General features: G+C 43.4%; 1 protein-coding gene across 1 annotated transcript in view; it reads left to right on the forward strand.

Annotated features, from left to right (window-relative positions):
* The window catches only part of LOC124621836 (steroid receptor seven-up, isoforms B/C), a 531,170-nt gene extending 527,876 nt beyond the window's left edge, over window positions 1-3,294 (forward strand). The window contains exon 5 of the mRNA XM_047147279.1: window positions 438-3,294. Within this exon, the coding sequence (XP_047003235.1) occupies window positions 438-712 (275 nt within the window). The 3' untranslated portion in view covers window positions 713-3,294. The remainder of the gene's footprint in view (window positions 1-437) is intronic.
* The last annotated feature ends 20,921 nt before the right edge of the window (window positions 3,295-24,215 follow it).

Below are 24,215 nucleotides of genomic sequence, written 5' to 3' on the forward strand. Positions count from 1 at the left end.
CCTTTCCTTAATCTATCTTCTAAGATAAGTCGTAGGGTCAGTATTGCTTCGCGTGCTCCAACATTTCTACGGAATCCAAAGTGATCTTCCCCGTGGTGGTCGGCTTCTACCAGTTTTTCCATTCGTCTAAACAATTCGTGTTAGTATTTCGCAACTGTGACTTATTAAACTGATAGTTCGGTAATCTTCACACCTGTCAACACCTGCTTTCTTTGGGATTGGGATTATTATGTTCTTCTTGAAGTCTGAGGGTATTTCGGATGTCTCATACATTTTGCTCACTAGATGGTACAGTTTCCTCATTATTTAATATAGTTCAATAATTGTCATTGTGTATGTAAATGTAGATTTTCAGACAGATGGTTTTTTTTACTGTAGTTGTTGTCACTGTGCTTTCTGAGTTGCTAATGATATGCCGTTCCGTTTGTGTCTTGCAGACGCGTGTGGCCTGTCGGACGTGGCGCACATCGAGGGCCTGCAGGAGAAGTCACAGTGCGCGCTCGAGGAGTACTGCCGCACGCAGTACCCCAACCAGCCGACGCGCTTCGGCAAGCTGCTGCTGCGCCTTCCCTCGCTGCGGACGGTCAGCTCGCAGGTGATCGAGCAGCTGTTCTTCGTGCGGCTGGTGGGCAAGACGCCCATCGAGACGCTGATACGGGACATGCTGCTGAGCGGCAGCAGCTTCAGCTGGCCCTACATGTCCACCATGTGACACAGCGTCTGGCGGCAGCTGGCCTCGGCCTAGCCCCCCTGCTGCTGGCGCTGAGATCACGCTGAGGAGCCGACGGAAGCCGGCGGAGACGGCCGCCCGTGCTGACGTCACTGGGGACCCGCCGCGCGCGCTCAGACCGAGCGTCCACCGCCGGTGCCGGGACGCTGGGTGCGCTGGAGGGACACGCCGTCGTGGCATCGCTGTGGCCTCTGTGGCTCAGTGTGGGGACGCAGTAAGCTCGCGAGCCGTAGCCGTGACTAACCGGTGGTCTAGCTTCCAGTATCCTTCCGTAAGGACGACATCGGCAACTGCTGTAACTACTGTTCTAGTGATCATCCCCATTACTGGCAACTCATTGGTTCCTATACTTGTCCGTACACCAAAGCGTGATCTCCCCTTCTTCTCTGTGAATTTAAAAGTAATGCTTTGAAAAAAACATTCTTCAATTATCGTTTCCATTACTACCACAAACATTTTCCACAATGTAGCTAACAAAATCTTTTTAAATGTCTCATACCTTAGTCATCTGTTTACGTTGATATAGTATTTTATTGACTGCACTATTAATTTGTTCTCCTACTCTAAGAGAATAAATAGCATTACCGCGGAAGATATATTTTGGGTTGTTCGGCAGAACTGACTATTTCCGTTTCTCTTTCAACTGTACGTTCTTTCAACTGTCGACCCAGTTGTCTTCGTCTGGTGCTGCGAGCGATGATCTCAGGTGTGCTCACTGTTCCTCTCACTTGTATTTTTCTGGTCGGAGTGCAAGCGGCAGCACCTCACGAAGGCCACCAGCTCGGCCGTCGAAATATGCTTAGAAAAATAGAATTGTTAACCCCCGGGAATGTATCTTCCGTCTACTAAATCGTGCCAGTCTAGAGACAACATTGTATCGGATGTTCTGACATTAAATATAGCTACATGTCACCTATTTTTGATACCCACCTCTGTAATGTTATTTGGTAGTGCATCGCATAAAATGAAACACAAACATTTGTTAACAAAGTAATTCAGATTCCTGTCACTATTGCCTTTTGTTGGATCATGCTGGTGTCCGAGTCGGTGAAATTCATTTTCGGTTTAAGTTTGCAGGCAATGTGTTCTTAAGTTCATAGAGTGAATGCCTCCTAAGTACAAAATAATTAGCGCGTACTTAAAAGAAGCAACAGCAAGTTTTTTTTTTTTTGGCGAAAGGTAGTTAAATACTCGCTCCGTGGGTGTACTTATGCAATGCTATCAAATACAAAACAACAAAAGAAAAAGATTCCTTAACCTAAAGCTTAATTCTGAAAGTTTGAAGTGCACATGTTTACTCTCTTTAGTGCCAGATTCCGATATTTTTCGATTTTATCAAATTTTCTGCAGGATCGCACTTTACACAGAATGTGACGTATTACTAAATTTATTCACCACATTACTTTTTAGTTTTGTATGGCATTTCGTTGCGGTCGCGTGTTGAATGTACTTAATATAGCAGGATCATAAATGCATTTCTTCTAATGAAATGACAATGAATTCTTTTAATTTTGGTGTGGGTTAGTGAAAAAATTTAAGAGCACAAAGGGTGCAACTCAAGAAACTGGCTCGTATGTAGTACAAATCCATGTACTATCACTTTCTTACAGTAAGTTGTTTTTAATCGTTTTGTGATTCTGCTAGTGGGGCGCCATTCGGTCGTTCATGTTTTTGTTGCCAAATGCTTTAAGAATGCATGGTATACTTTTTGACATGCCTTTCCCTAGTCCCGTGCGGAAGAGATACGGAAGTCTAAGTGTAGAAGCAGTTACCCATACGCTAGTTCATGACAATAGAGGCCATTCAGAGGTACCACTGCAACAACAGTGCCATTGAAAAAAAGATATTTTATAAACTATGAGCTCGCAGAGGGTACATGAAAGTCGCAACGGATGTAACAACGATTGTAATTACCCCCTAAGCTTAAAAAAGAATCGATGATATGTGATATTGAAAAGCTACGATATAATGCGCATCGGTGCATTGCATACTTAATTAAAAACATTTAGTTTTAAAACATACTTTCCTTTTTATAAAAACCCAAAAATCAAAAAACAGTACAGGTTGTATAAAATTATATAGAATAACCATATAAGCGAAGTGTTTTTATGTGTAAATAAGTGGTACTTGATAGACTATGTGAATTATAATAGAGATCTTCCCAATCAAATATAATATATGTATAACAAATATTTGGGCCAGTCACAGTTTCATGTGAGTCTCCATGAAGTGAAGTTCATTGAGTAGCGTGGATGTTGTTTACCTTTTACGGAAAATAATATGTTCTTAAGTTGTAAATACTGTAGTTTCTTTTTGGAAACAAAAACCGGTGAAAACAGTGACTGAAAAAAATGTGTGTGCATGTGCTTGTATGACATTACAAGCACCATTCAGATGAAAATTGGTATATTATCAGATTGTGATACAAAGAGAGCATTCAGATTCATAAATTATTATTCATCCCTGAATTCGATTTTCTACAAGGTCATGAACATTTTTACTCTTGTACAGTGATACTAGTTTGATTGTACAGTATAAAAAAATAAATGTTACTCAGAAAACTTTTGGTACTTGTTTTTCTTTAATGATACTTTCTCCTCATTTCACAATCCTGTCACTAATTCAGAAAAGTGAATGCAGTAATTAAGCAAATTGGAATATAAGAAAGCTGAGGGTGACATGGGAACGACAAATCGTTCAATATTACTTTTTTTTCATCCTGTTACTACAGCGGAAATGGGTGCTCTATTCCAAAAAAAAAAAATTATTTAACTGTTTTGGACTGACCTTAAGAAGTATTTTGCTATTCAGGAAACACCGACATTATTTATTTTCACAAAATTTTTGATTTCACTTTACTGGTTTCAACAGATTAATGTTTCACGTTCAGAAGTCTGATGCAGGCTTAAACCATAAGGTAAGATGATGTCAAATAATGATCGGACGATAAAGACGCCTTAAAAAGATTATGTAACAAAGTATAAAAAAACTCGTTAAGTACAAACCTGTAATAGCTGAACATCAAAAAAGTATAAAAAGTTTATTAAAATCTAATACAAAGTAGTTGAGCATCAGAAAAATCGTATACCTTCGTTTTTAATAATAACATTGCGACACGCTGCATGAATTACATAGCCTATGCAATGAATAGCAACCAACAGATTGAAAACTTAAGGAGAATTTATCACTACTCATATTACATACGAAATAGGAGCTGTAACAGATGTAGAACCTTATAAAACCATATGAAACGTTTCACATAAGGACATAAAAAGAGATTTACACATCTAATCAAATAGGTTGAAATGGTTCAAATGCCTCTGAGCACTATGGGACAACATCTGAGAACATCAGTCACCTAGACTTAGAACTACTTAAATCTAACTAACCTAAGGTCATCACACACATCCATACCCGAGGCAACATTCGAACCTGCGAAAAGCAGCAGCGCCGTTCCGGACTGTCGAACCTGCGAAAAGCAGCAGCGCCGTTCCGGACTGAAGCGCCTAGAACCGCTCGGCCACAGCGGCCGGCGACTCAAATAGCCAACGGCCATTGAAGTATAAAGTTACGTACAAAGGAGTCTACACAAAAGACAGTTGAAAAAATTCTATTTTAATAACAACTGATGTGGGTGCCAAGGGGCGATGATGTAGCGGCAACCCATTGAACTTTCCAATATGCCAGGGGACGAGGCTGGGAGCCGGACGCGTGTTTCCGGAAACACAAGGTAACCAGGAACCGTGCGAGGGGCCATAGCGCGTGTTTACAAGCTGACGGCATGTGCAGCACTCATGCCTATGGCTCATGTCTGTGTTGATTTATGGCTGACATATAAACACTTGTAAGTGAGTAAAGCGTTATAATATTCGCTTAATAAAATTTTTGCAAGCTACCAGTGATTAATACTGAGATGGAAGACCTCCCAAAAATAAAATATCAGTTTTCTGACACAGCAACAACACTGTAAACGTTACATAGTTGAACTATAATAGTTTTTCAAGCATGATATTTTATTGCAGTAATAGTTTTAATACTCGTGGCGGATTTCGAGCACTGCAGAGATGATTACTTTAGGAAGCACAGGCGACAAGTAATTCCAGAGAGAGTCGTCAGGCTGTTAGCCAACTAGGTTACGAATCATAGCCAGGAAAAGTGAAACTTTGTAAGCCATAGTGAATAAGCGTACCTAAAATGTCGTCAGTAGCAAAGAAATTAAAGAAAATAGTTTCAGACGAACACTACACGCCTACAGTTTGGAGGGTCGACGTTCAGATACGTACGGTTTGGGTGGTATGACGTTCAGATACAAACATGTGAAGCATGATCGCATGTTATAAAACAACTGATTCATTTAGCAGGTTGATAATGAGAGAGAAAATAATTATTCGCATAATCATTATGTGGCTCAAACACTCGTTGCGAAAAAAATAGAGATTCACATGAACGACTTCTTGCGTACCGTACAACATATAAACAGGTCGAACACTGGAGGATACAAATAACTCTAAAACACCTGTTTTTTTAAAAAAATCTGAACTTTATGTTGGTCATGCATATTTCAGACTGAATAACTCACATTATTCCATGCTCCTTTCGTATATTATTATAATTTTCCACATGATAATACGTCCTGCCATATTCTGCTCAAAACACAGACGCGCAAAAGGTCTACTATGTGCACAGATGTTACAAACATTTAAAGTTAGCAGTGATCTCTAGATATAAAACTCTGATTTCTAAGCAGAGAACTTTAGCATGTCTGCAGAGTCCTATGTCTGCATCGAACGCCATACTGTTGTTAGGCGAAAAGTTCGTGTCGATCTGTACACGATTTAATATTATCTATTTGTTTCTGGTTATAAACAGTACGACGTTTACTGTAAAAGTGTGTGAAGCAAGGACTTATCTCAACATTACAAGACAGCTGTACTTCATCAGCAGACGCCCACATAGCAAGAAAAATTGCTTCCTTCTCATAAGCTACGAACGTTACAGTCTCATGTGGTTTTATACCTGAAAATGGAAACAAAAACTTCAGTGCTACAGAGATGTTTAGCCTGGTTTGTATCTTCACCTGTGGGAGTTTGACGGACATGTGCTACACCATTCCAGCAAACACATCACATGTAGAGCTTAGAGAAGTGCAGAGGTCTTCCTTAAAACTCTATATTTAATGTCCGGTTGAGAGAAATACACTTTTATGTTTAGTGTGTATGTCTTTATAATATTCAGCCGTAATATAAATGCTGGTGAGCAATGTATTTGTTGAGAAGTAGGTACCATTACACATACCAGTAATAAGGTTTACTTAATGAATTTACACTTAACGAGTAATTGCTTCGATTACATTTAGAACGATTACACTTTTGCCGTCTGCTTTTGTAGTTGAAGAATAGTGAATGCAACGAAAAGCAGCATTTTCACATAACGAATCTTATAGTTCGTCTACAATTTTCTACTATCACACCATACAGTAAACTTAATATTTTCTTTTTAGTCCATGGTGTTTCGCCACAGCCTTTAATACAATCCTTATTTCCTTTTCAATTTTCCTCATTACACATACCAATCAGCAGTACATCAATTTTAGTGTAGGAAATTTGTGCAAACGATACGTTGAAGGTTAGAAAATACCTGAAATTGCAGCACTAAGATCGACAGTATATCATTGGTATGGGTATATACGGTCGAAGGTAGTTATGGAATTTCAGATAATTTCTAATCTTCAACGTATTGTGTGCTCAAATTCCGCGAACTAAAACTGAAGTAGTACTGACTGGTAAATGTAATGAGGAAAAGTGAAAAGAAAATAAAGATTACCTTAAAGGCTGTGGCGAAACACCAGTGACTAAAAAAAATATGATAGGAGATAACTACAAGAAATATGAGCTTTAATTTACGAAATTACCCTGAAAACTTTATTTCAGATCACTGTTTGTCAATGCAAAATATAAATAAATGAAAGTTGCATGTAATCTTTACGCACAGAGACGAAAATTATCTGTGTCATTGACTCTAGTATCACATTTTACGCCAGGCGGTTAGATTGCCAACTGCAGCGTGACGTAAAACTTCAGGTCAACAGCGCACTCCATCTCGCACTTGTTTTTAACAGAGGCTTTGTCAGGTGTGTCCATATCGCCTCTGCTGGCGAGCAAATACAGCAAGGTTTACATTTATCATAGAAGATCGTCGATAAAGCAAAGGTCGCGTGGCATGAATGGTTGGGAGAACCTGAAGGGCAGGTTCAGCCACCGAAGTGGGAAAGTTTTCCTTAACCCTCCGTGCATGCAGGCAACTTTTCTTGGAGATGCATGAGAGGTGTGTGGGTAAGTGTATCTGTTAAGTGCAGACGACTGTAATGGTGAGCGTGTAGTGTAGTGACGTGTAGGGCATGAGAAAATGTCTCAGCGTCCTCATCGGACGGACCGAGTCTCGTGAGAGACTTCGGTGAGGTTTGGAACTTAATCCAAGACACTGGCACGAAAACTGATGATTAGCGACTTTACGCCACCACTCCTCCTAACCCCTTTACACATGTTTCATTGGAACATATACTACTAAAGATATACTACTAAAGATAGCGTTGTACGACAATTAACCAAAACAAAACCACAAAACCATCTATGATGTAAAAAAAAACCTTGGAAATCAAAACACAACAAACTGTCTTTCACAGCCTACCAAAATCAGAAAAATATAACATGAATTGATATGTTGAAAATATATTAGCAGCAAGCAGAATCAGAAAATGCTCCAAACCGAATAATCAGACTAGTCCTAACAAGAATTCTAGTATTTATATATATATATATATATATATATATATATATATATATATATATACACTCCTGGAAATATATATATATACACTCCTGGAAATTGAAATAAGAACACCGTGAATTCATTGTCCCAGGAAGGGGAAACTTTATTGACACATTCCTGGGGTCAGATACATCACATGATCACACTGACAGAACCACTGGCACATAGACACAGGCAACAGAGCATGCACAATGTCGGCACTAGTACAGTGTATATCCACCTTTCGCAGCAATGCAGGCTGCTATTCTCCCATGGAGACGATCGTAGAGATGCTGGATGTAGTCCTGTGGAACGGCTTGCCATGCCATTTCCACATGGCGCCTCAGTTGGACCAGCGTTCGTGCTGGACGTGCAGACCGCGTGAGACGACGCTTCATCCAGTCCCAAACATGCTCAATGGGGGACAGATCCGGAGATCTAGCTGGCCAGGGTACTTGACTTACACCTTCTAGAGCACGTTGGGTGGCACGGGATACATTCGGACGTGCATTGTCCTGTTGGAACAGCAAGTTCCCTTGCCGGTCTAGGAATGGTAGAACGATGGGTTCGATGACGGTTTGGATGTACCGTGCACTATTCAGTGTCCCCTCGACGATCACCAGTGGTGTACGGCCAGTGTAGGAGATCGCTCCCCACACCATGATGCCGGGTGTTGGCCCTGTGTGCCACGGTCGTATGCAGTCCTGATTGTGGCGCTCACCTGCACGGCGCCAAACACGCATACGACCATCATTGGCACCAAGGCAGAAGCGAATCTCATCGCTGAAGACGACACGTCTCCATTCGTCCCTCCATTCACGCCTGTCGCGACACCACTGGAGGCGGGCTGCACGATGTTGGGGCGTGAGCGGAAGACGGCCTAACGGTGTGCGGGACCGTAGCCCAGCTTCATGGAGACGGTTGCAAATGGTCCTCGCCGATACCCCAGGAGCAACAGTGTCCCTAATTTGCTGGGAAGTGGCGGTGCGGTCCCCTACGGCACTGCGTAGGATCCTACGGTCTTGGCGTGCATCCGTGCGTCGCTGCGGTCCGGTCCCAGGTCGACGGGCACGTGCACCTTCCGCCGACCACTGGCGACAACGTCGATGTACTGTGGAGACCTCACGCCCCACGTGTTGAGCAATTCGGCGGTACGTCCACCCGGCTTCCCGCATGCCCACTATACGCCCTCGCTCAAAGTCCGTCAACTGCACATACGGTTCATGTCCACGCTGTCGCGGCATGCTACCAGTGTTAAAGACTGCGATGGAGCTCCGTATGCCAGGGCAAACGGGCTGATACTAACGGCGGCAAGGCACAAATGCTGCGCAGCTAGCGCCATTCGACGGCCAACACCGCGGTTCCTGGTGTGTCCGCTGTGCCGTGCGTGTGATCATTGCTTGTACAGCCCTCTCGCAGTGTCCGGAGCAAGTATGGTGGGTCTGACACACCGGTGTCAATGTGTTCTTTTTTCCATTTCCAGGAGTGTATATATATATATATATATATATATATATATATATATATATATATATATATATAAGCGTGGAATTTACAGGCTAATGAAAAGAGCACAAGGCGGTGAGCGAAGGACTGAATGGAGCATACAAAACCTTAGCCAAAGGACAGGTAGGTAGCCGAATTTCGATCAGGTCACGATCAAGTGAAACGTTGGACCACCGACAGTCAACCTTCAAGCGTAGAACCGTTTGTAGATCCAGTATGAAGAAAACATTGTCACAGATAACCAAACGAGAGTACAAATTTCCTAGAAATGTAACAGTGACACACTAAAAACACCATGACGCCGTGCAAAAGACAAAGGGGAAAACTCTGCTCGTGGTATCGACGGCGCCTGCAGGAAACTCCTACTACTTGCAGCACCAAGAACAGAAATAACTGACGCATTACGTTGTCTGTTCAACGGAGTCTTCAAACTTTAACAAATGCGAACAAAACATTAACAAGTTTCAACCCAGTGGAAAACACCTAAGTTAATTATGTCTCCAAAATCTGGCAACCATTAACTAATCCTAATCCATATATGTTCATTTGAACAGCTCTCAGACACGAATCATTTGTCTGAATGGCTAACCAAAACTAAACGAGAAGATTATTCATTACAAAATGAAGAACCGTAAAATAGTTGCAGGATATAGCACACACGCGCCAAACAACGCCACATACGAAATATTCAATGTAAAACCCTTAAAAATTAAGTCACTGATCTTCCCAGTAAACCCGGACTGAACAAACTGAGTTGCAAGATACTGACGACGAAACTACTTATTGTTTTAAATTTCCAAGATTTCAGTACAGTTATTCGCCACATACAGTCGCCTAATTCATAAATAAAACACGTGAAGGAGATAACGAAATAGAACTGCAAACTGCATCACCCAGCAAAATCAACTATCTGTTACAAGAAAGATAAACTAAGAAAATAACAAAGAAATCTGTTATCTACAAAAAGATGCCAGGTCAGATTTTGGAGAGTTTACCCTCACCTGCAAGCTGAATTACAGGACGTGCTGGATGGAACGAACAGCTAATGAACACACATTATGAATTGCGAATAAACCGAAGAAAGGTGAAAGTAATGTGCGATCAACTTAACATCAAAATTGGCGAATATGAAGTCGGCGAAGTTAAGAATTCTACTAGCTTGGTAGCAAAATATCAAATGATGGAGGGGGAATGGAGGATATAAAAAGTAGGTTAGCATGAGCAAAGAGGGCATTCCTGGCCAAGAGAAGTCTACTAGTATATTAACTGTGATATAAAGCCATGTAATAGGTAAGCGCCCATTCTGAAAATTTTTAAATGTTGAAACTGTACTAATACGGATACTACAAAAAATATACAGGAGTCAGAGGTCTTATGTTGACGGATTTGTTTAATGATGCGTTTCGATACAATCATCAACAGATAGTCTGAAAACGTAAGAAAACCTCAAATAGTACAGCACATACAGATTCATAACTGAAAAAAGTTGCTACATAAATATTTCGCACACTGGTACAACAGTTATACAAAAGTACATAAAATATGAACAGACTCCATACGCGAGTAACATGGGGTCACACAAGGTTAGACGCATGCCAAGATGACACTGGCTAGTTAAGGCCACCTGGGCGGCGTAACTTGACAAACTAGCCACTAGATAGCATAAGTTTGTGGTGAAAGCCGTACAGCTTGACTAATAAGTCACAGATGACAGAAAATATGGGAAGGCATAGCCATATGTTTAATAAACTTATCATAAAAGAGAAGAAAATATCAGTAACGTTAGCACTAGTGCATAACCGAACGCGAGTTAGGTTGGGGGGAGAAGAGCAATGGAGGGTATCAAAAAGCGACAGAAAGGAGGGAGGAGAACCATCAACAGATTTGTGGAAGATTAATTATCAATTAGTGGTAAAACGGAAACATTAATTTAAAAATACCAACATAATCTGAAATGGAATAGCATGGTTACATAAGTAGTGGGGCAACCTATGTGTCAAAAAACGCTGCATTGTTGCCAAATTTATTCAAGATGGCGGCGATGACGTCATCCAAGATGGCGGCGTGTAGACTTGGCAACAGTGCACGACATCATCCAAGATGGCGTCTTTTGGCGGGAAAACAGGCCAATTGTGCTACATCCACTAACCTAACCTCCAGAAAAAATTGTGGGAATTTTGAATTTTGGCGGGAAAATAGACCAATTGTGCGATATCCACTAACCTAAGCCTCCAGAAGAAAAAATGGCGGGAATTTGATTTCCAATAGGATAATGCATACAAAAACCGTACTTATCTTTATTATTATTGATTATCATTTATAAACATTCATTATCATTTACTATTATTTATTATCATTCATTATTATTGACCTGCCTCCACTAGAAAATTCCATCCAAATTCAAATTCCAACACGATAATGGCTGCAAAACCTTACTTTTGTTTATCATTATTCATTATTATTCATTATCATTTATTAACATTCATTATCATTCATTGTCAATTATTATCATTCATTGTCATTTATTATCATACATTATCATTGATGATTATTATTATTATTATTATTATTATTTGTTATTATAGGCCTACCCCCACTAGAAAATTGCGTCAAATTCAAATCAAAACACGATAATGTCTCGAAAACTGTACTTCTATTTATTATTATCATTTATTATTTATTCAACATGAATTCCTTACATACATAACAAAAATCTATCACAAGTTCAAATCCTAACGCCATAATTGATCACACATACAAATTTTCTGTGTCACTTATCTTTTTTCACTGGCAGCCTATCATAATCGCGTCAAATAATAAAACTGCACTTACAGTAACATAAGTCACGTCCTTTGATTTTGCAGGCGGGAAGGGACTGAAGACTTTATTTCAAGCAGTGCGGTCATCACTTGTTCTCCAACACAGTCAGCACACACATCTTTGGTATCGCAGTGCAGTCACCACGACATCCACGCTCCAACTGAATTAGTTCAAATCGTCGCCACCCCCTGGCCAGCGCGCGGAGACACTGCCGACGCCTGTCACGTGAGGCGGCCGGCCACTCGCTCCCATGTCGTTAACATGTTTTCGCTGGACATGCTGGAACTTGCCGAGTTTGACGTCACAGCGGTCCCCTGGCCGCTCACCACATGTATTCGTCGCCTCCGCACGTTTCTCGCCAAAATTGCTTGCCTCAGAGCTGAATCACACAACGGTCGGCCATTCCCTGCCAACACTTTTGGCGCCAAAGTTGTTTTCCTGGGCACGTTCAAACCTGTCGATGCCGACCACTCACCATTCACCGCGTGTCCTTGTGCGAGCGAGAACGCAGTGCTACACTTTTGGCGGCAAAGATTGCTCGACAGTGGAATCCGCCATGACTATATAACAGCGCATTCGGTCCGCAGTACAACGCTCGCTACTTGACTCTCTCTCTCGCGCGCGTAATAACTGTACAATCGCTGCGCCGCCGCCCCGCTTACGTCACACACCCTCCATACACGCGACGGACATAGTCTTCTGTAAATACCTAAGTACTTCATTCCATTTCGATTTAAAATCATATTAAATAATTCAATTTACAATTACATATACGCATGCAAAGGTGTTCAACTAACTAATTTCAACTATTTTTCGAGGACCTCTTCCTAGGAACCAGCACGTAGTTTGAATTCTGGCAGTAAAGAAAAGTCACGTCTGCTTTCTCTACCAACCTAACAAAATTGTTGGAAAGAAAGGGCACTTGTACTAACCTGAGCTGCCCGCCCTCCACTTCCTCATAGGAACCAGCGCCAAGTTTGAAATCTGCCAGTAAACAAAGCTCACTTGCGCTCCTGCCACCAACCTAAGAAAAATGTTGTAAACAAAGCTCATCACCACTAAACTAACCCACCAGCACTCAACCTCTTCCTACATGTTTCGGCTAAAAGGACTCACCCTGCACTAGGCCCATGGATGGAGGAACCAATTTACTTTATTTAGGAATGGAGTGTACGTATCACACCGACATGTTCCACACCATACAGACCTGCAAAACACGCCTACATAACTCATTTATGATGCTCTAGACACACACTTGCTAATTGTAAACAGTTAAAAATAACTCATAGCACAGCCTACAGACATGCGAACCGCTCGTTTTTTATTTGGTCATCGGTCTACTGACTGGTTTGATGCGGCCCGCCACGAATTCCTTTCCTGTGCTAACCTCTTCATCTCAGAGTAGCACTTGCAACCTACGTCCTCAATTATTTGCTTGATGTATTCCAATCTCTGTCTTCCTCTACAGTTTTTACCCTCTACAGCTCCCTCTAGTACCATGGAAGTAATTCCCTCATGTCTTAGCAGATGTCCTATCATCCTGTCCCTTCTCCTTATCAGTGTTTTCCACACATTCCTTTCCTCTCCGATTCTGCGTAGGACCTCCTCATTCCTTACCTTATAAGTCCACCTAATTTTCAACATTCGTCTATAGCACCACATCTCAAATGCTTCGATTCTCTTATGTTCCGGTTTTCCCACAGTCCATGTTTCACTACCGTACAATGCTGTACTCCAGACGTACATCCTCACAAATTTCTTCCTCAAATTACGGCCGGTATTTGATATTAGTAGACTTCTCTTGGCCAGAAATGCCTTTTTTGCCATAGCGAGTTTGCTTTTGATGTCCTCCTTGCTCCATCCGTCATTGGTTATTTTACTGCCTAGGTAGCAGAATTCCTCAACTTCATTGACTTCGTGACCATCAATCCTAATGTTAAGTTTCTCGCTGTTCTCATTTCTACTACTTCTCATTACCTTCGTCTTTCTCCGATTTACTCTCAAACCATATTGTGTACTCATTAGACTGTTTATTCCGTTCAGCAGATCATTTAATTCTTCTTCACTTTCACTCAGGATAGCAATGTCATCAGCGAATCGTATCATTGATATCCTTTCACCTTGTATTTTAATTCCGCTCCTGAACCTTTCATTTATTTCCATCATTGCTTCCTCGATGTACAGATTGAAGAGTAGGGGCGAAAGGCTACAGCCTTGTCTTACACCCTTCTTAATACGAGCACTTCGTTCTTGATCGGCCACTCTTGTTATTCCCTCTTGGTTGCTGTACATATTGTATATGATCCGTCTCTCCCTAAAGCTTACCCCTACTTTTTCAGAATCTCGAACAGCTTGCACCATTTTATATTGTCGAACGCTTTTTCCAGGTCGACAAATCCTATGAAAATGTCTTGATTTTTCTTTAGCCTTGCTTCCATTGTTAGCCGTAACGTCAGAATTGCCTCTATTGTCCCTTTACTTTTCCTAAAGCCAAACTGATCGTCACCTAGCGCATTCTCAATTTCCTTTTCCTTTCTTCTGTATATTATTCTTGTAAGCAGCTTCGATGCATGAGCTGTTAAGCTGATTGTGCGATAATTCTCGCACTTGTCCGCTCTTGCCGTTTTCGGAATTGTGTGTGTGGATGATGCTTTTCCGAAAGTCAGATGGTATATCGCCAGACTCATATATTCTACACACCAACGTGAATAGTCGTTTTGTTGCCACTTCCCCCAATGATGTTAGAAATTCTGATGGAATGTTATCGAACCCTTCCGCCTTATTTGACCGTAAGTCCTCTTAAGCTCTTTTAAAGTCCGATTCTAACACTGTATCCCCTATCTCTTCTAAATCGACTCCTGTTTCTTCTTCTATCACATCAGACAAATCTTCACCCTCATAGGGGATTTCAATGTATTCTTTCCACCTATCTGCTCTCTCCTCTGCATTTAACAGTGGAATTCGCGTTGCACTCTTAATGTTACCACCGTTGCTTTTAATGTCACCAAAGGTTGTTTTGACTTTCCTGTATGCTGAGTCTGTCCTTCCGACAATCATATCTTTTTCGATGTCTTCACATTTTTCCTGCAGCCATTTCGTCTTAGCTTCCCTGCACTTCCTATTTATTTCATTCCTCAGCGACTTGTATTTCTGTATTCCTGATTTTGCCGGCCGAAGTGGCCGTGCGGTTAAAGGCGCTGCAGTCTGGAACCGCAAGACCGCTACGGTCGCAGGTTCGAATCCTGCCTCGGGCATGGATGTTTGTGATGTCCTTAGGTTAGTTAGGTTTAACTAGTTCTAAGTTCTAGGGGACTAATGACCTCAGCAGTTGAGTCCCATAGTACTCAGAGCCATTTGAACCCATAGTGCTCAGAGCCATTTGAACCATATTCCTGATTTTCCTGGAACATGTTTGTACTTCCTCCTTTCATCAATCAACTGAAGTATTTCTTCTGTTACCCATGGTTTCTTCGCAGCTACCTTCTTTGTACCCATGTTTTCCTTCCCAACTTCGGTGATGGCCCTTTTTAGAGATGTCCATTCCTCTTCCACTGTACTGCCTACTGCGCTATTCCTTATTGCTGTATCTATAGCGTTAGAGAACTTCAAATGTATCTAGTCATTCCTTAGTACTTCCATATCCCACTTCTTTGCGTATTGATTCATCCTGACTAATGTCTTGAACTTCAGCCTACTCTTCATCACTACTATATTGTGATCTGAGTCTATATCTGCTCCTGGGTACGCCTTACAATCCAGTATCAGATTTCGGAATCTCTGTCTGACCTTGATGTAATCTAATTGAAATCTTCCCGTATCCCCCGGCCTTTTCCAAGTATACCTCCTCCTCTTGTGATTCTTGAACAGGGTATTCGCTATTATTAGCTGAAACTTGTTACAGAACTCAATTAGTGTTTCTCCTCTTTCATTCCTTGTCCCAAGCCCATATTCTCCTGTAACCTTTTCTTCTACTCCTTCCCCTACAACTGCATTCCAGTCGCCCATGACTATTAGATTTTCGTCCCCCTTTACATACTGCATTACCCTTTCAATATCCTCATACACTTTCTCTATCTGTTCATCTTCAGCTTGCGACGTCGGCATGTATACTTGAACTATCGTTGTCAGTGTTGGTCTGCTGTCGATTCTGATTAGAACAACCCGGTCACTGAACAGTTCACAGTAACACACCCTCTGCCCTACCTTCCTATTCATAACGAATCCTACACCTGTTATACCATTTTCTGCTGCTGTTGATATTACCCGATACTCATTTGACCAGAAATCCTTGTCTTCCTTTCACTTCACTTCACTGACCCCTACTATATGTAGATTGAGCCTTTGCATTTCCCTTTTCAGATTTTCTAGTTTCCCTACCACGTTCAACCTTCCAACATTCCACGCCCCGACTCGTAGAACGTTATCCTTTCGTTGACTATTCAATCTTTTTCTCATGGTAACCTCCCCCTTGGCAGTCCCCTCCCGGAGATCCGAATGGGGGACTATTCCGGAATCTTTTGCCAATGGAGAGATCATCATGACACTTCTTCAATTACAGACCACATGTCCTGTGGATACACGTTACGTGTCTTTAATGCAGTGGTTTCCATTGCCTTCTGCATCCTCATGTCGTTGATCATTGCCGATTCTTCCGCCTTTAGGGGCAATTTCCCACCCCTAGGACAAGAGAGTGCCCTGAACCTCTATCCGCTCCTCCGCCCTCTTTGACAAGGCCGTTGGCAGAATGAGGCTGACTTCTTATGCTGGAAGTCTTCGGCCGCCAATGCTGATTATTTATCAAAATTTAGGCAGTGGCGGGGATCGAACCCTGGACCGAAGACGTTTTGATTATGAATCAAAAACGCTACCCCTAGACCACGGGTCTCGTAAATAATGCAAAACATTTACGTCCAAATAGCAAAACAACTGCTAATTTTCCGAAATAATTTCAGTGCATTGGCTGATGGAAGGAGGAACGAGTGTACTTTATTTATTTTGCGACATATCTTTTTGAAACTTTTGCTTCTCATAGGTTTCGATATGTAAGGCTGACCTAAGGCATGTTCTGAACTCCCGTAGTGCACTACACTTGGCAACACAACCACACCCATCAAGATATTCACCTGTAACTCCTCTACAGATAAATTTGTCCAGTTATTTGTCGACTCACTCACAGTTTGACCAGATTGCCGTTATTGCGCAATATCAGCTCAGATTGCGCTGTGCTGCTCGGGGAAGTAAGGAAGGACTGCACTCTATTTATTTCAAGCCCTTTTATTTAGTAGTGGAGTATATTAGTCACAAAACACCCGCACTGATCCGACTGTGGTCATCTGACACAGGCCACAAACACGTAAACAGCTCCTAATTTCACCACGCAATAGCAAACAGCTCACAAATAATGCAGTACACAATATCAGCAGACGAGCTCGGTACTCTTAAACTCTCCAAATAAAGCACAGGACAGTGCACAAACATGCTCGCAAAATAGTGCAACAGACACGCCCAGACATCCACAGCTGCCCAACAGACCAAAAGCCTCTGCTCGACCTCCCCCCAAACATGACCTCAACACAGTCGCATTCGAGCCTAACACCGGAGAAATTGATATCGCCTATGCGCCTTAGATTACGCTCCAAGGCAGGCCCAGGCTGCGCGCGCGCGCGCGGTCGGCTGGGGGAGGGCGTTCCAGAGCCTTCACTCTAGTTCAGCTTCCGAGCGCTCGTGACAGCCGACCAGAAAGGGTACTCTCCTCTGACACATGTCAAAGCTGCATTGTTATTCTCATGTATACCGCCGGCGTCTCAGGTCTGAACCTGCCTTCACATCTATTGTCAGAATAGCCCATAATTCGTTGACACACGCGATTAACGTGGCCGGGAAAACATTTACTACTCACATGCAGCCGAGATGATGACGGAAAACCAATCACTCTGATCTGTGCTGCAGGCGCATGTAATCATTAAGAACACTCTATTTATTTCTTCGAACAACTTATTTAACCATACAGTATATCTATCACGCGATCACAAAACACCGACCCAGGTGTGCCCTGGGCCATGTTGTACAGTCCACAGACATGCAGACAATCATAATGTCAGTACACACTACAGCAAACTGCTACTAAATAATTCTTCACACAGATGTGTATATACGCTCAGTACTCGTAAACTATCCTAATAACGCATAGCAGAGCCTGCAGATCCGCTCTCAAAATAACGAGAAGGGGTTTGCTACGCTTTCAACTACCTAGTTTCAACTACTTTTCAGGGCATCCAACGGATCAGTTCCACATCCGAAATACAGGCTCATGTTGCTGTTGTTGTGGTCTTCAGTCCTGAGACTATCCTGTGCAAGTTTCTTCACCTCCCAGTACCTACTGCAACCTACATCCTTCTGAATCTGCTTAGTGTATTCATCTCTTGGTCTCCCTCTACGATTTTTACCCTCCATGCTGCCCTCCAATGCTAAATTTGTGATCCCTTGATGCCTCAGAACATGTCCTACTAACCGGTCCCTTCTTTTCGTCAATTTGTGCCACAAACTCCTCTTCTCCCCAATAATAATGAATAATAATAAACAAAAGTAAGGTTTTGCAGCCATTATCGTGTTGGAATTTGAATTTGGAGGGAATTTTCTAGTGGAGGCAGGTCAATAATAATAATAAATGATAATAAATAATAATAAATGATAATGAATGTTAATAAATGATAATCAATTATAATAAAGATAAGTACGGTTTTGGCATGCATTATCCTGTTGGAATTCAAACTTCCCGCCATTTTTTCTTCTGGAGGCTTAGGTTAGTGGACATCGCACAATTGGTCTATTTTCCCACCAAAATTCAAAATTCCCGCCATTTTGTTCTGGAGGTTAGGTTAGTGGACGTAGCACCATTGGCCTATTTTCCAGCCAAAGACGCGATCTTGGATGACGTCATGCACTGTTGCCAAGTCTACATGCCGCCATCTTGAAGAAATTTGGCAACAATGCAGCGTGTCTTGATGCATAGGGTACCCCACTACTTACATAGCTCACTGCATACAAAATGGATAAGAGAGATAACAGAGGCCAGAACGGCTAAAATAGCGTAGGAGAGGGGGAAGAGAACGCCCATGGTTTTCGGTTTTTATGTGATATAATTATAGTATTTTATATCTAGTCGTATGTTTTAAAATAAACAATATAATAAAAAATTTTATTTGTTTTAATTGTAATTTTATGTAATTCTGAGAATACTTGACAATTTGACTTCATCAGCGTCTGTACTTATATTTGTTGTAAGCCTGTTAATGTTACTGAAGTTCCTATGACAAAAGAAAGCTCCATTACTTTATTTTTAGTAAGGTCTTCAGTGGTGTTCGTTGACTTCCCACTTTCTCTCCTAGCTACACCCCCTTGGCCTTCTCCTACTCTACTTTAAGCCGTATTATACTCTTTGGTTATCTCTTTACATAAACACCTTTTGTACGTAAGGCACTATAAGGAATTGTCATCCCACTTCTAGTCAGGTATCTTTATGTGAATGTTGCCTTTCTACCTTTAACAAATAATTAATCTTACTGATGACTCTCCCCCCTCCCTTCTCTCCCTACCTAGTGCCCTCCGTTGCTCTTCCCCCCCACCCCCCGAGCCCCCTCCCCCATTTTCACTACCCCCATTTGATTATACAGTAGATGTACTATTAATGATGTTATCTTAGATTTGATTTTAAAAAATTGGTACCTGTTATTAAACATATTTATTATTTATTTATTTATTTATTTAACCTGGCAAGATTAGGGCCATCAGGCCCTCTCTTACGTCTAACCAGGCATTCTGCTTATTTTACATTCATGTTTTAGCAGGCATGTTAAACTACATCTAGTACAAAAAGTGAAATAAACAATTACAAAGGCACACCTGGAAAAATACATACATATAGAGTTCATATTCGTAGATCATAAGTACTGTTATAATTAGACATTATTGAAGAGACAGATTTTAGATAGGAGTGCTTGCAGCAGGGAGTATGAGGGAGACGCATGGTGAAGGGAGGAGAAGAATAGAGAGACATGATGAAACATAATTAAGGAAATATAAAGGAAAAGAAGATTGTGTGTCTAACAGAGATAGATGAAGAGGAAGGCATCTCAGGAACAAGATAGGAGACACTAGCTTTGCTATTTGACAGATGAGAGGATTGGCCTCGTACACTAATTTTGTGGAGAACGTTATGAGGATGACAGTAGGAAATGCTTCAACTTCTTCTTAAAAGCAGCAGGAGATTGAATTTTGCGCAAGGTAAGGGGCAGTTTGTTCCAGAGATGGACAGCGGCAACTGAAAAGGAGTTTGCAAAAGTTTTTGTTTTGTGAGTGGGCACAGTTAGGATACCAAATAAGAGTGACCTCGTGTTTCGATTATGATGGCATGACTGGTGTTTAATATCTGAAGCAAGGTACTGGTGTGCTTGCGCTACGAGGAGTCGGTGAAGTAGACATAGAGTAGACATATGGCTATGCCTTCCTATTTTTTCTGTCATCTGCGACTTATTAGTCAATCTGTACGGCTTACGCCACAGAGCTGATGCCATTTGGTGGCTTATATGTCAATTTACGCGGCACAGCTCGCCTTAACTAGCCAGCATCCTCTTGGCATCCGTCTAATTTATATGACTCCATGTTACTCGCGTGTAGATCCTCTTCACATTTTGTTATGTACTTTTGTATAATCTTTTGTGCCAGTTTGTGAAATATAGCAACTTTTTTCAATTATGAATCTGTATGCGCTGTGCTATTTAACGTTTTGTTACTTCTTCGGTTTAGCTACCGATGATTTCATCGAAATGCGTCGTTAAACAAATCATTCACCAAAAAGTCTTTACTTCAACGTTTAAAAAAAGTCTGGTAGTGTCAGACATCAGCTTTAATCAGAAGAAGAAATTCCTGAGGATGAACATTTAGAGCACAGCATTGTGTAGGAGTGAATTATGAACAGTGGGAAAACCGGAACAGACGAGAGTCGAAGCGTTTGAAATATGGTACTATGGGACCATGTTGAAAATTACGCGAACTAATAAGATAAAGGAACAGGAGGTTCTCCACAGAAAGGCGAAGAAAGAAATATATAGAAAACACTGACAAGGAATAATGATGGGGAATATGTTAAGGCATCAGGGAACAACTTCCGTGGCATTGGACAGAACTGTGGGGGTGAAAACTGTTGTGGAGGGAAGAGAATGAAAAAACTACAACAAATAATGGAGGACATAGGGTGCAAGTGTTACTCGGAGACGAAGAGGTTGGCGCAAGGCAGGAATTCGCGACGGGTCGCATCGAACCAGTTATAAGACTAATGTCTCTCCCCCCCTAACGCCCCCCCCCCAAAAATGAAACTGGTAAACCTCTGCCACTTATTCCTAATTGGTAAACCTTCTACCTCACTCTCCCGCTCGAACTGTAATGGGCTCGTTCTACTCTTTGGAGTGGAGAAGGGAAAAGATACTGACAGCTGATGGGCAGTAATTTGCAAAACTTACACCGCTCGTGGAGAATGTGACACGATTGATATACAGGCACCATGGACGGTGCTGCCGCCTTTTGCTGTGATCGCTATTTTAAGCGGGACATGTGAGCCACTTCTGTACACTCTTTCTCCTCTGTGTCACAAAAACACTTGCAGGCATAATTTAGCAGCGCACAAGTAATTACAACTGTAGGCGCCCCGGTGGTCCCGGTCGCCTACGGTGGACTGGAGGGCGAGCGGTAACCTCTCCAGTTGTCAGGATGCTAGGAAATGATTGTGAACGCGTCGGAAACGCCAAAGAAACATTATTAATTCATGACACCTCTATTCCTGCCGAGTACAATGTGGCCCGCGTAACACAGGCTGGCTAAGCTTGGTGATATCGACCTTCCCCGAGTCCTCACTGACTCGTAGCGATGACACCAGCTCCGGACCGCACCAGTCTTGCTAGCGCAGCGTCGTGTGCAGTGACATAGCGGTGGAATCCTCTTACTTCGGCCGCGCGAGGTTGGCGGCGCCCGGCTGGCCGGTCGGCTCGGCTACGGACAACAGGCCGCTGTGCGTAGGAGGCTCCAGGTTGGAGTCCCGGCGCTGTCGGCACGAGAGGCGTTCTCGTAGTGCGGAGTGTACTCTATCCCACCCCGTTTTCTTCCCTGCTCCTCCTGGTGACTCATCCGCAGTGTACAGGCGGAATGGGCTGCAATCCCCCAGTATCGTCGGCTCACCCGGTTGTGACGGCAGATGCACAGGTCCTAGGCCCCGCACGATCTCGACGATGGCTCACTGATGTGGTCAGCATTGGCGGCGAGCGAGTCTGCCGCGATGTCTGTTAATCCTGGGTTGGTGATTGACAGCGGCATCATCGGCTCACCCGGTTATGACGGCAGATGCACAGGTCCTAGGCCCCGCACGATCTCGACGATGGCTCACGGATGTGGTCAGCATTGGCGGCGAGCGAGTCTGCCGCGATGTCTGTTAATCCTGGGTTGGTGATTGACAGCGGCATCATCGGCTCACCCGGTTGTGACGGCAGATGCACAGGTCCTAGGCCCCGCACGATCTCGACGATGGCTCACGGATGTGGTCAGCATTGGCGGCGAGCGAGTCTGCCGCGATGTCTGTTAATCCTGGGTTGGTGATTGACAGCGGCATCATCGGCTCACCCGGTTGTGATGGCAGATGCACAGGTCCTAGGCCCCGCACGATCTCGACGATGGCTCACGGATGTGGTCAGCATTGGCGGCGAGCGAGTCTGCCGCGATGTCTGTTAATCCTGGGTTGGTGATTGACAGCGGCATCATCGGCTCACCCGGTTATGACGGCAGATGCACAGGTCCTAGGCCCCGCACGATCTCGACGATGGCTCACGGATGTGGTCAGCATTGACGGCGAGCGAGTCTGCCGCGATGTCTGTTAATCCTGGGTTGGTGATTGACAGCGGCATCATCGGCTCACCCGGTTATGACGGCAGATGCACAGGTCCTAGGCCCCGCACGATCTCGACGATGGCTCACTGATGTGGTCAGCATTGGCGGCGAGCGAGTCTGCCGCGATGTCTGTTAATCCTGGGTTGGTGATTGACAGCGGCATCATCGGCTCACCCGGTTATGACGGCAGATGCACAGGTCCTAGGCCCCGCACGATCTCGACGATGGCTCACGGATGTGGTCAGCATTGGCGGCGAGCGAGTCTGCCGCGATGTCTGTTAATCCTGGGTTGGTGATTGACAGCGGCATCATCGGCTCACCCGGTTGTGATGGCAGATGCACAGGTCCTAGGCCCCGCACGATCTCGACGATGGCTCACGGATGTGGTCAGCATTGGCGGCGAGCGAGTCTGCCGCGATGTCTGTTAATCCTGGGTTGGTGATTGACAGCGGCATCATCGGCTCACCCGGTTATGACGGCAGATGCACAGGTCCTAGGCCCCGCACGATCTCGACGATGGCTCACGGATGTGGTCAGCATTGGCGGCGAGCGAGTCTGCCGCGATGTCTGTTAATCCTGGGTTGGTGATTGACAGCGGCATCATCGGCTCACCCGGTTGTGACGGCAGATGCACAGGTCCTAGGCCCCGCACGATCTCGACGATGGCTCACTGATGTGGTCAGCATTGGCGGCGAGCGAGTCTGCCGCGATGTCTGCTAATCCTGGGTCAGTGATTGACAGCGGCAGCAGAGAGGACCAGAGCTGGTGCTGTCCCCTCACGTCTGCTGCTGGATGGGCCGCCCTTACTGCAACATATCCTTGATAAAGATTAACATGTCGATCACCGAGCTGAGCGCTACGCAGCGACCCAGTACACATCTAACTACAAGTCTAACTGCGAGTGCCTTGTTGCTATCAAAGCTGGCATATTTAAAGGAAGCACGAGCGACGTCCTGACGTCATGCTCGTTTGTAATGACCGCATTCGTTCCACTTATACTGCTGATTCATCTGTCGTACTCGCCCCTTAGGTGTTCTTGTGACAGAGTTACGTGTTGTTACGGCAGACTTACGCGAAGCTGTGAAATGCAGTAGAGCTGACGCTATACCTCTGTCTTGCACTCTACGAAAGTCTCCGTCTAACACAAAACCGCGTGCTAAGCAATTCTCTCTCGCCTGTTGTGTGTAACCAGGCCACTGCCCCTGCGTGACGACACATTCCGATACATGAGCAATTCTCTTACCTCTTGCCTAACCTACTGCCTCTGACTCTCGGCATAGGCAACGAAACTTTGACGATATTCCACGTTTCCATCTCTTTACTATTCCGCGACACTACACAACCAAATTTCTGAGTGCCTTGCTTTGTTTATCACGTACAAGGATTGAACAACAATTCGGAAACATCGAAGGTACAACAT

The sequence above is a fragment of the Schistocerca americana genome, chromosome 7 (genome assembly GCF_021461395.2).
Source record: "Schistocerca americana isolate TAMUIC-IGC-003095 chromosome 7, iqSchAmer2.1, whole genome shotgun sequence".
Taxonomy (NCBI): domain Eukaryota; kingdom Metazoa; phylum Arthropoda; class Insecta; order Orthoptera; family Acrididae; genus Schistocerca; species Schistocerca americana.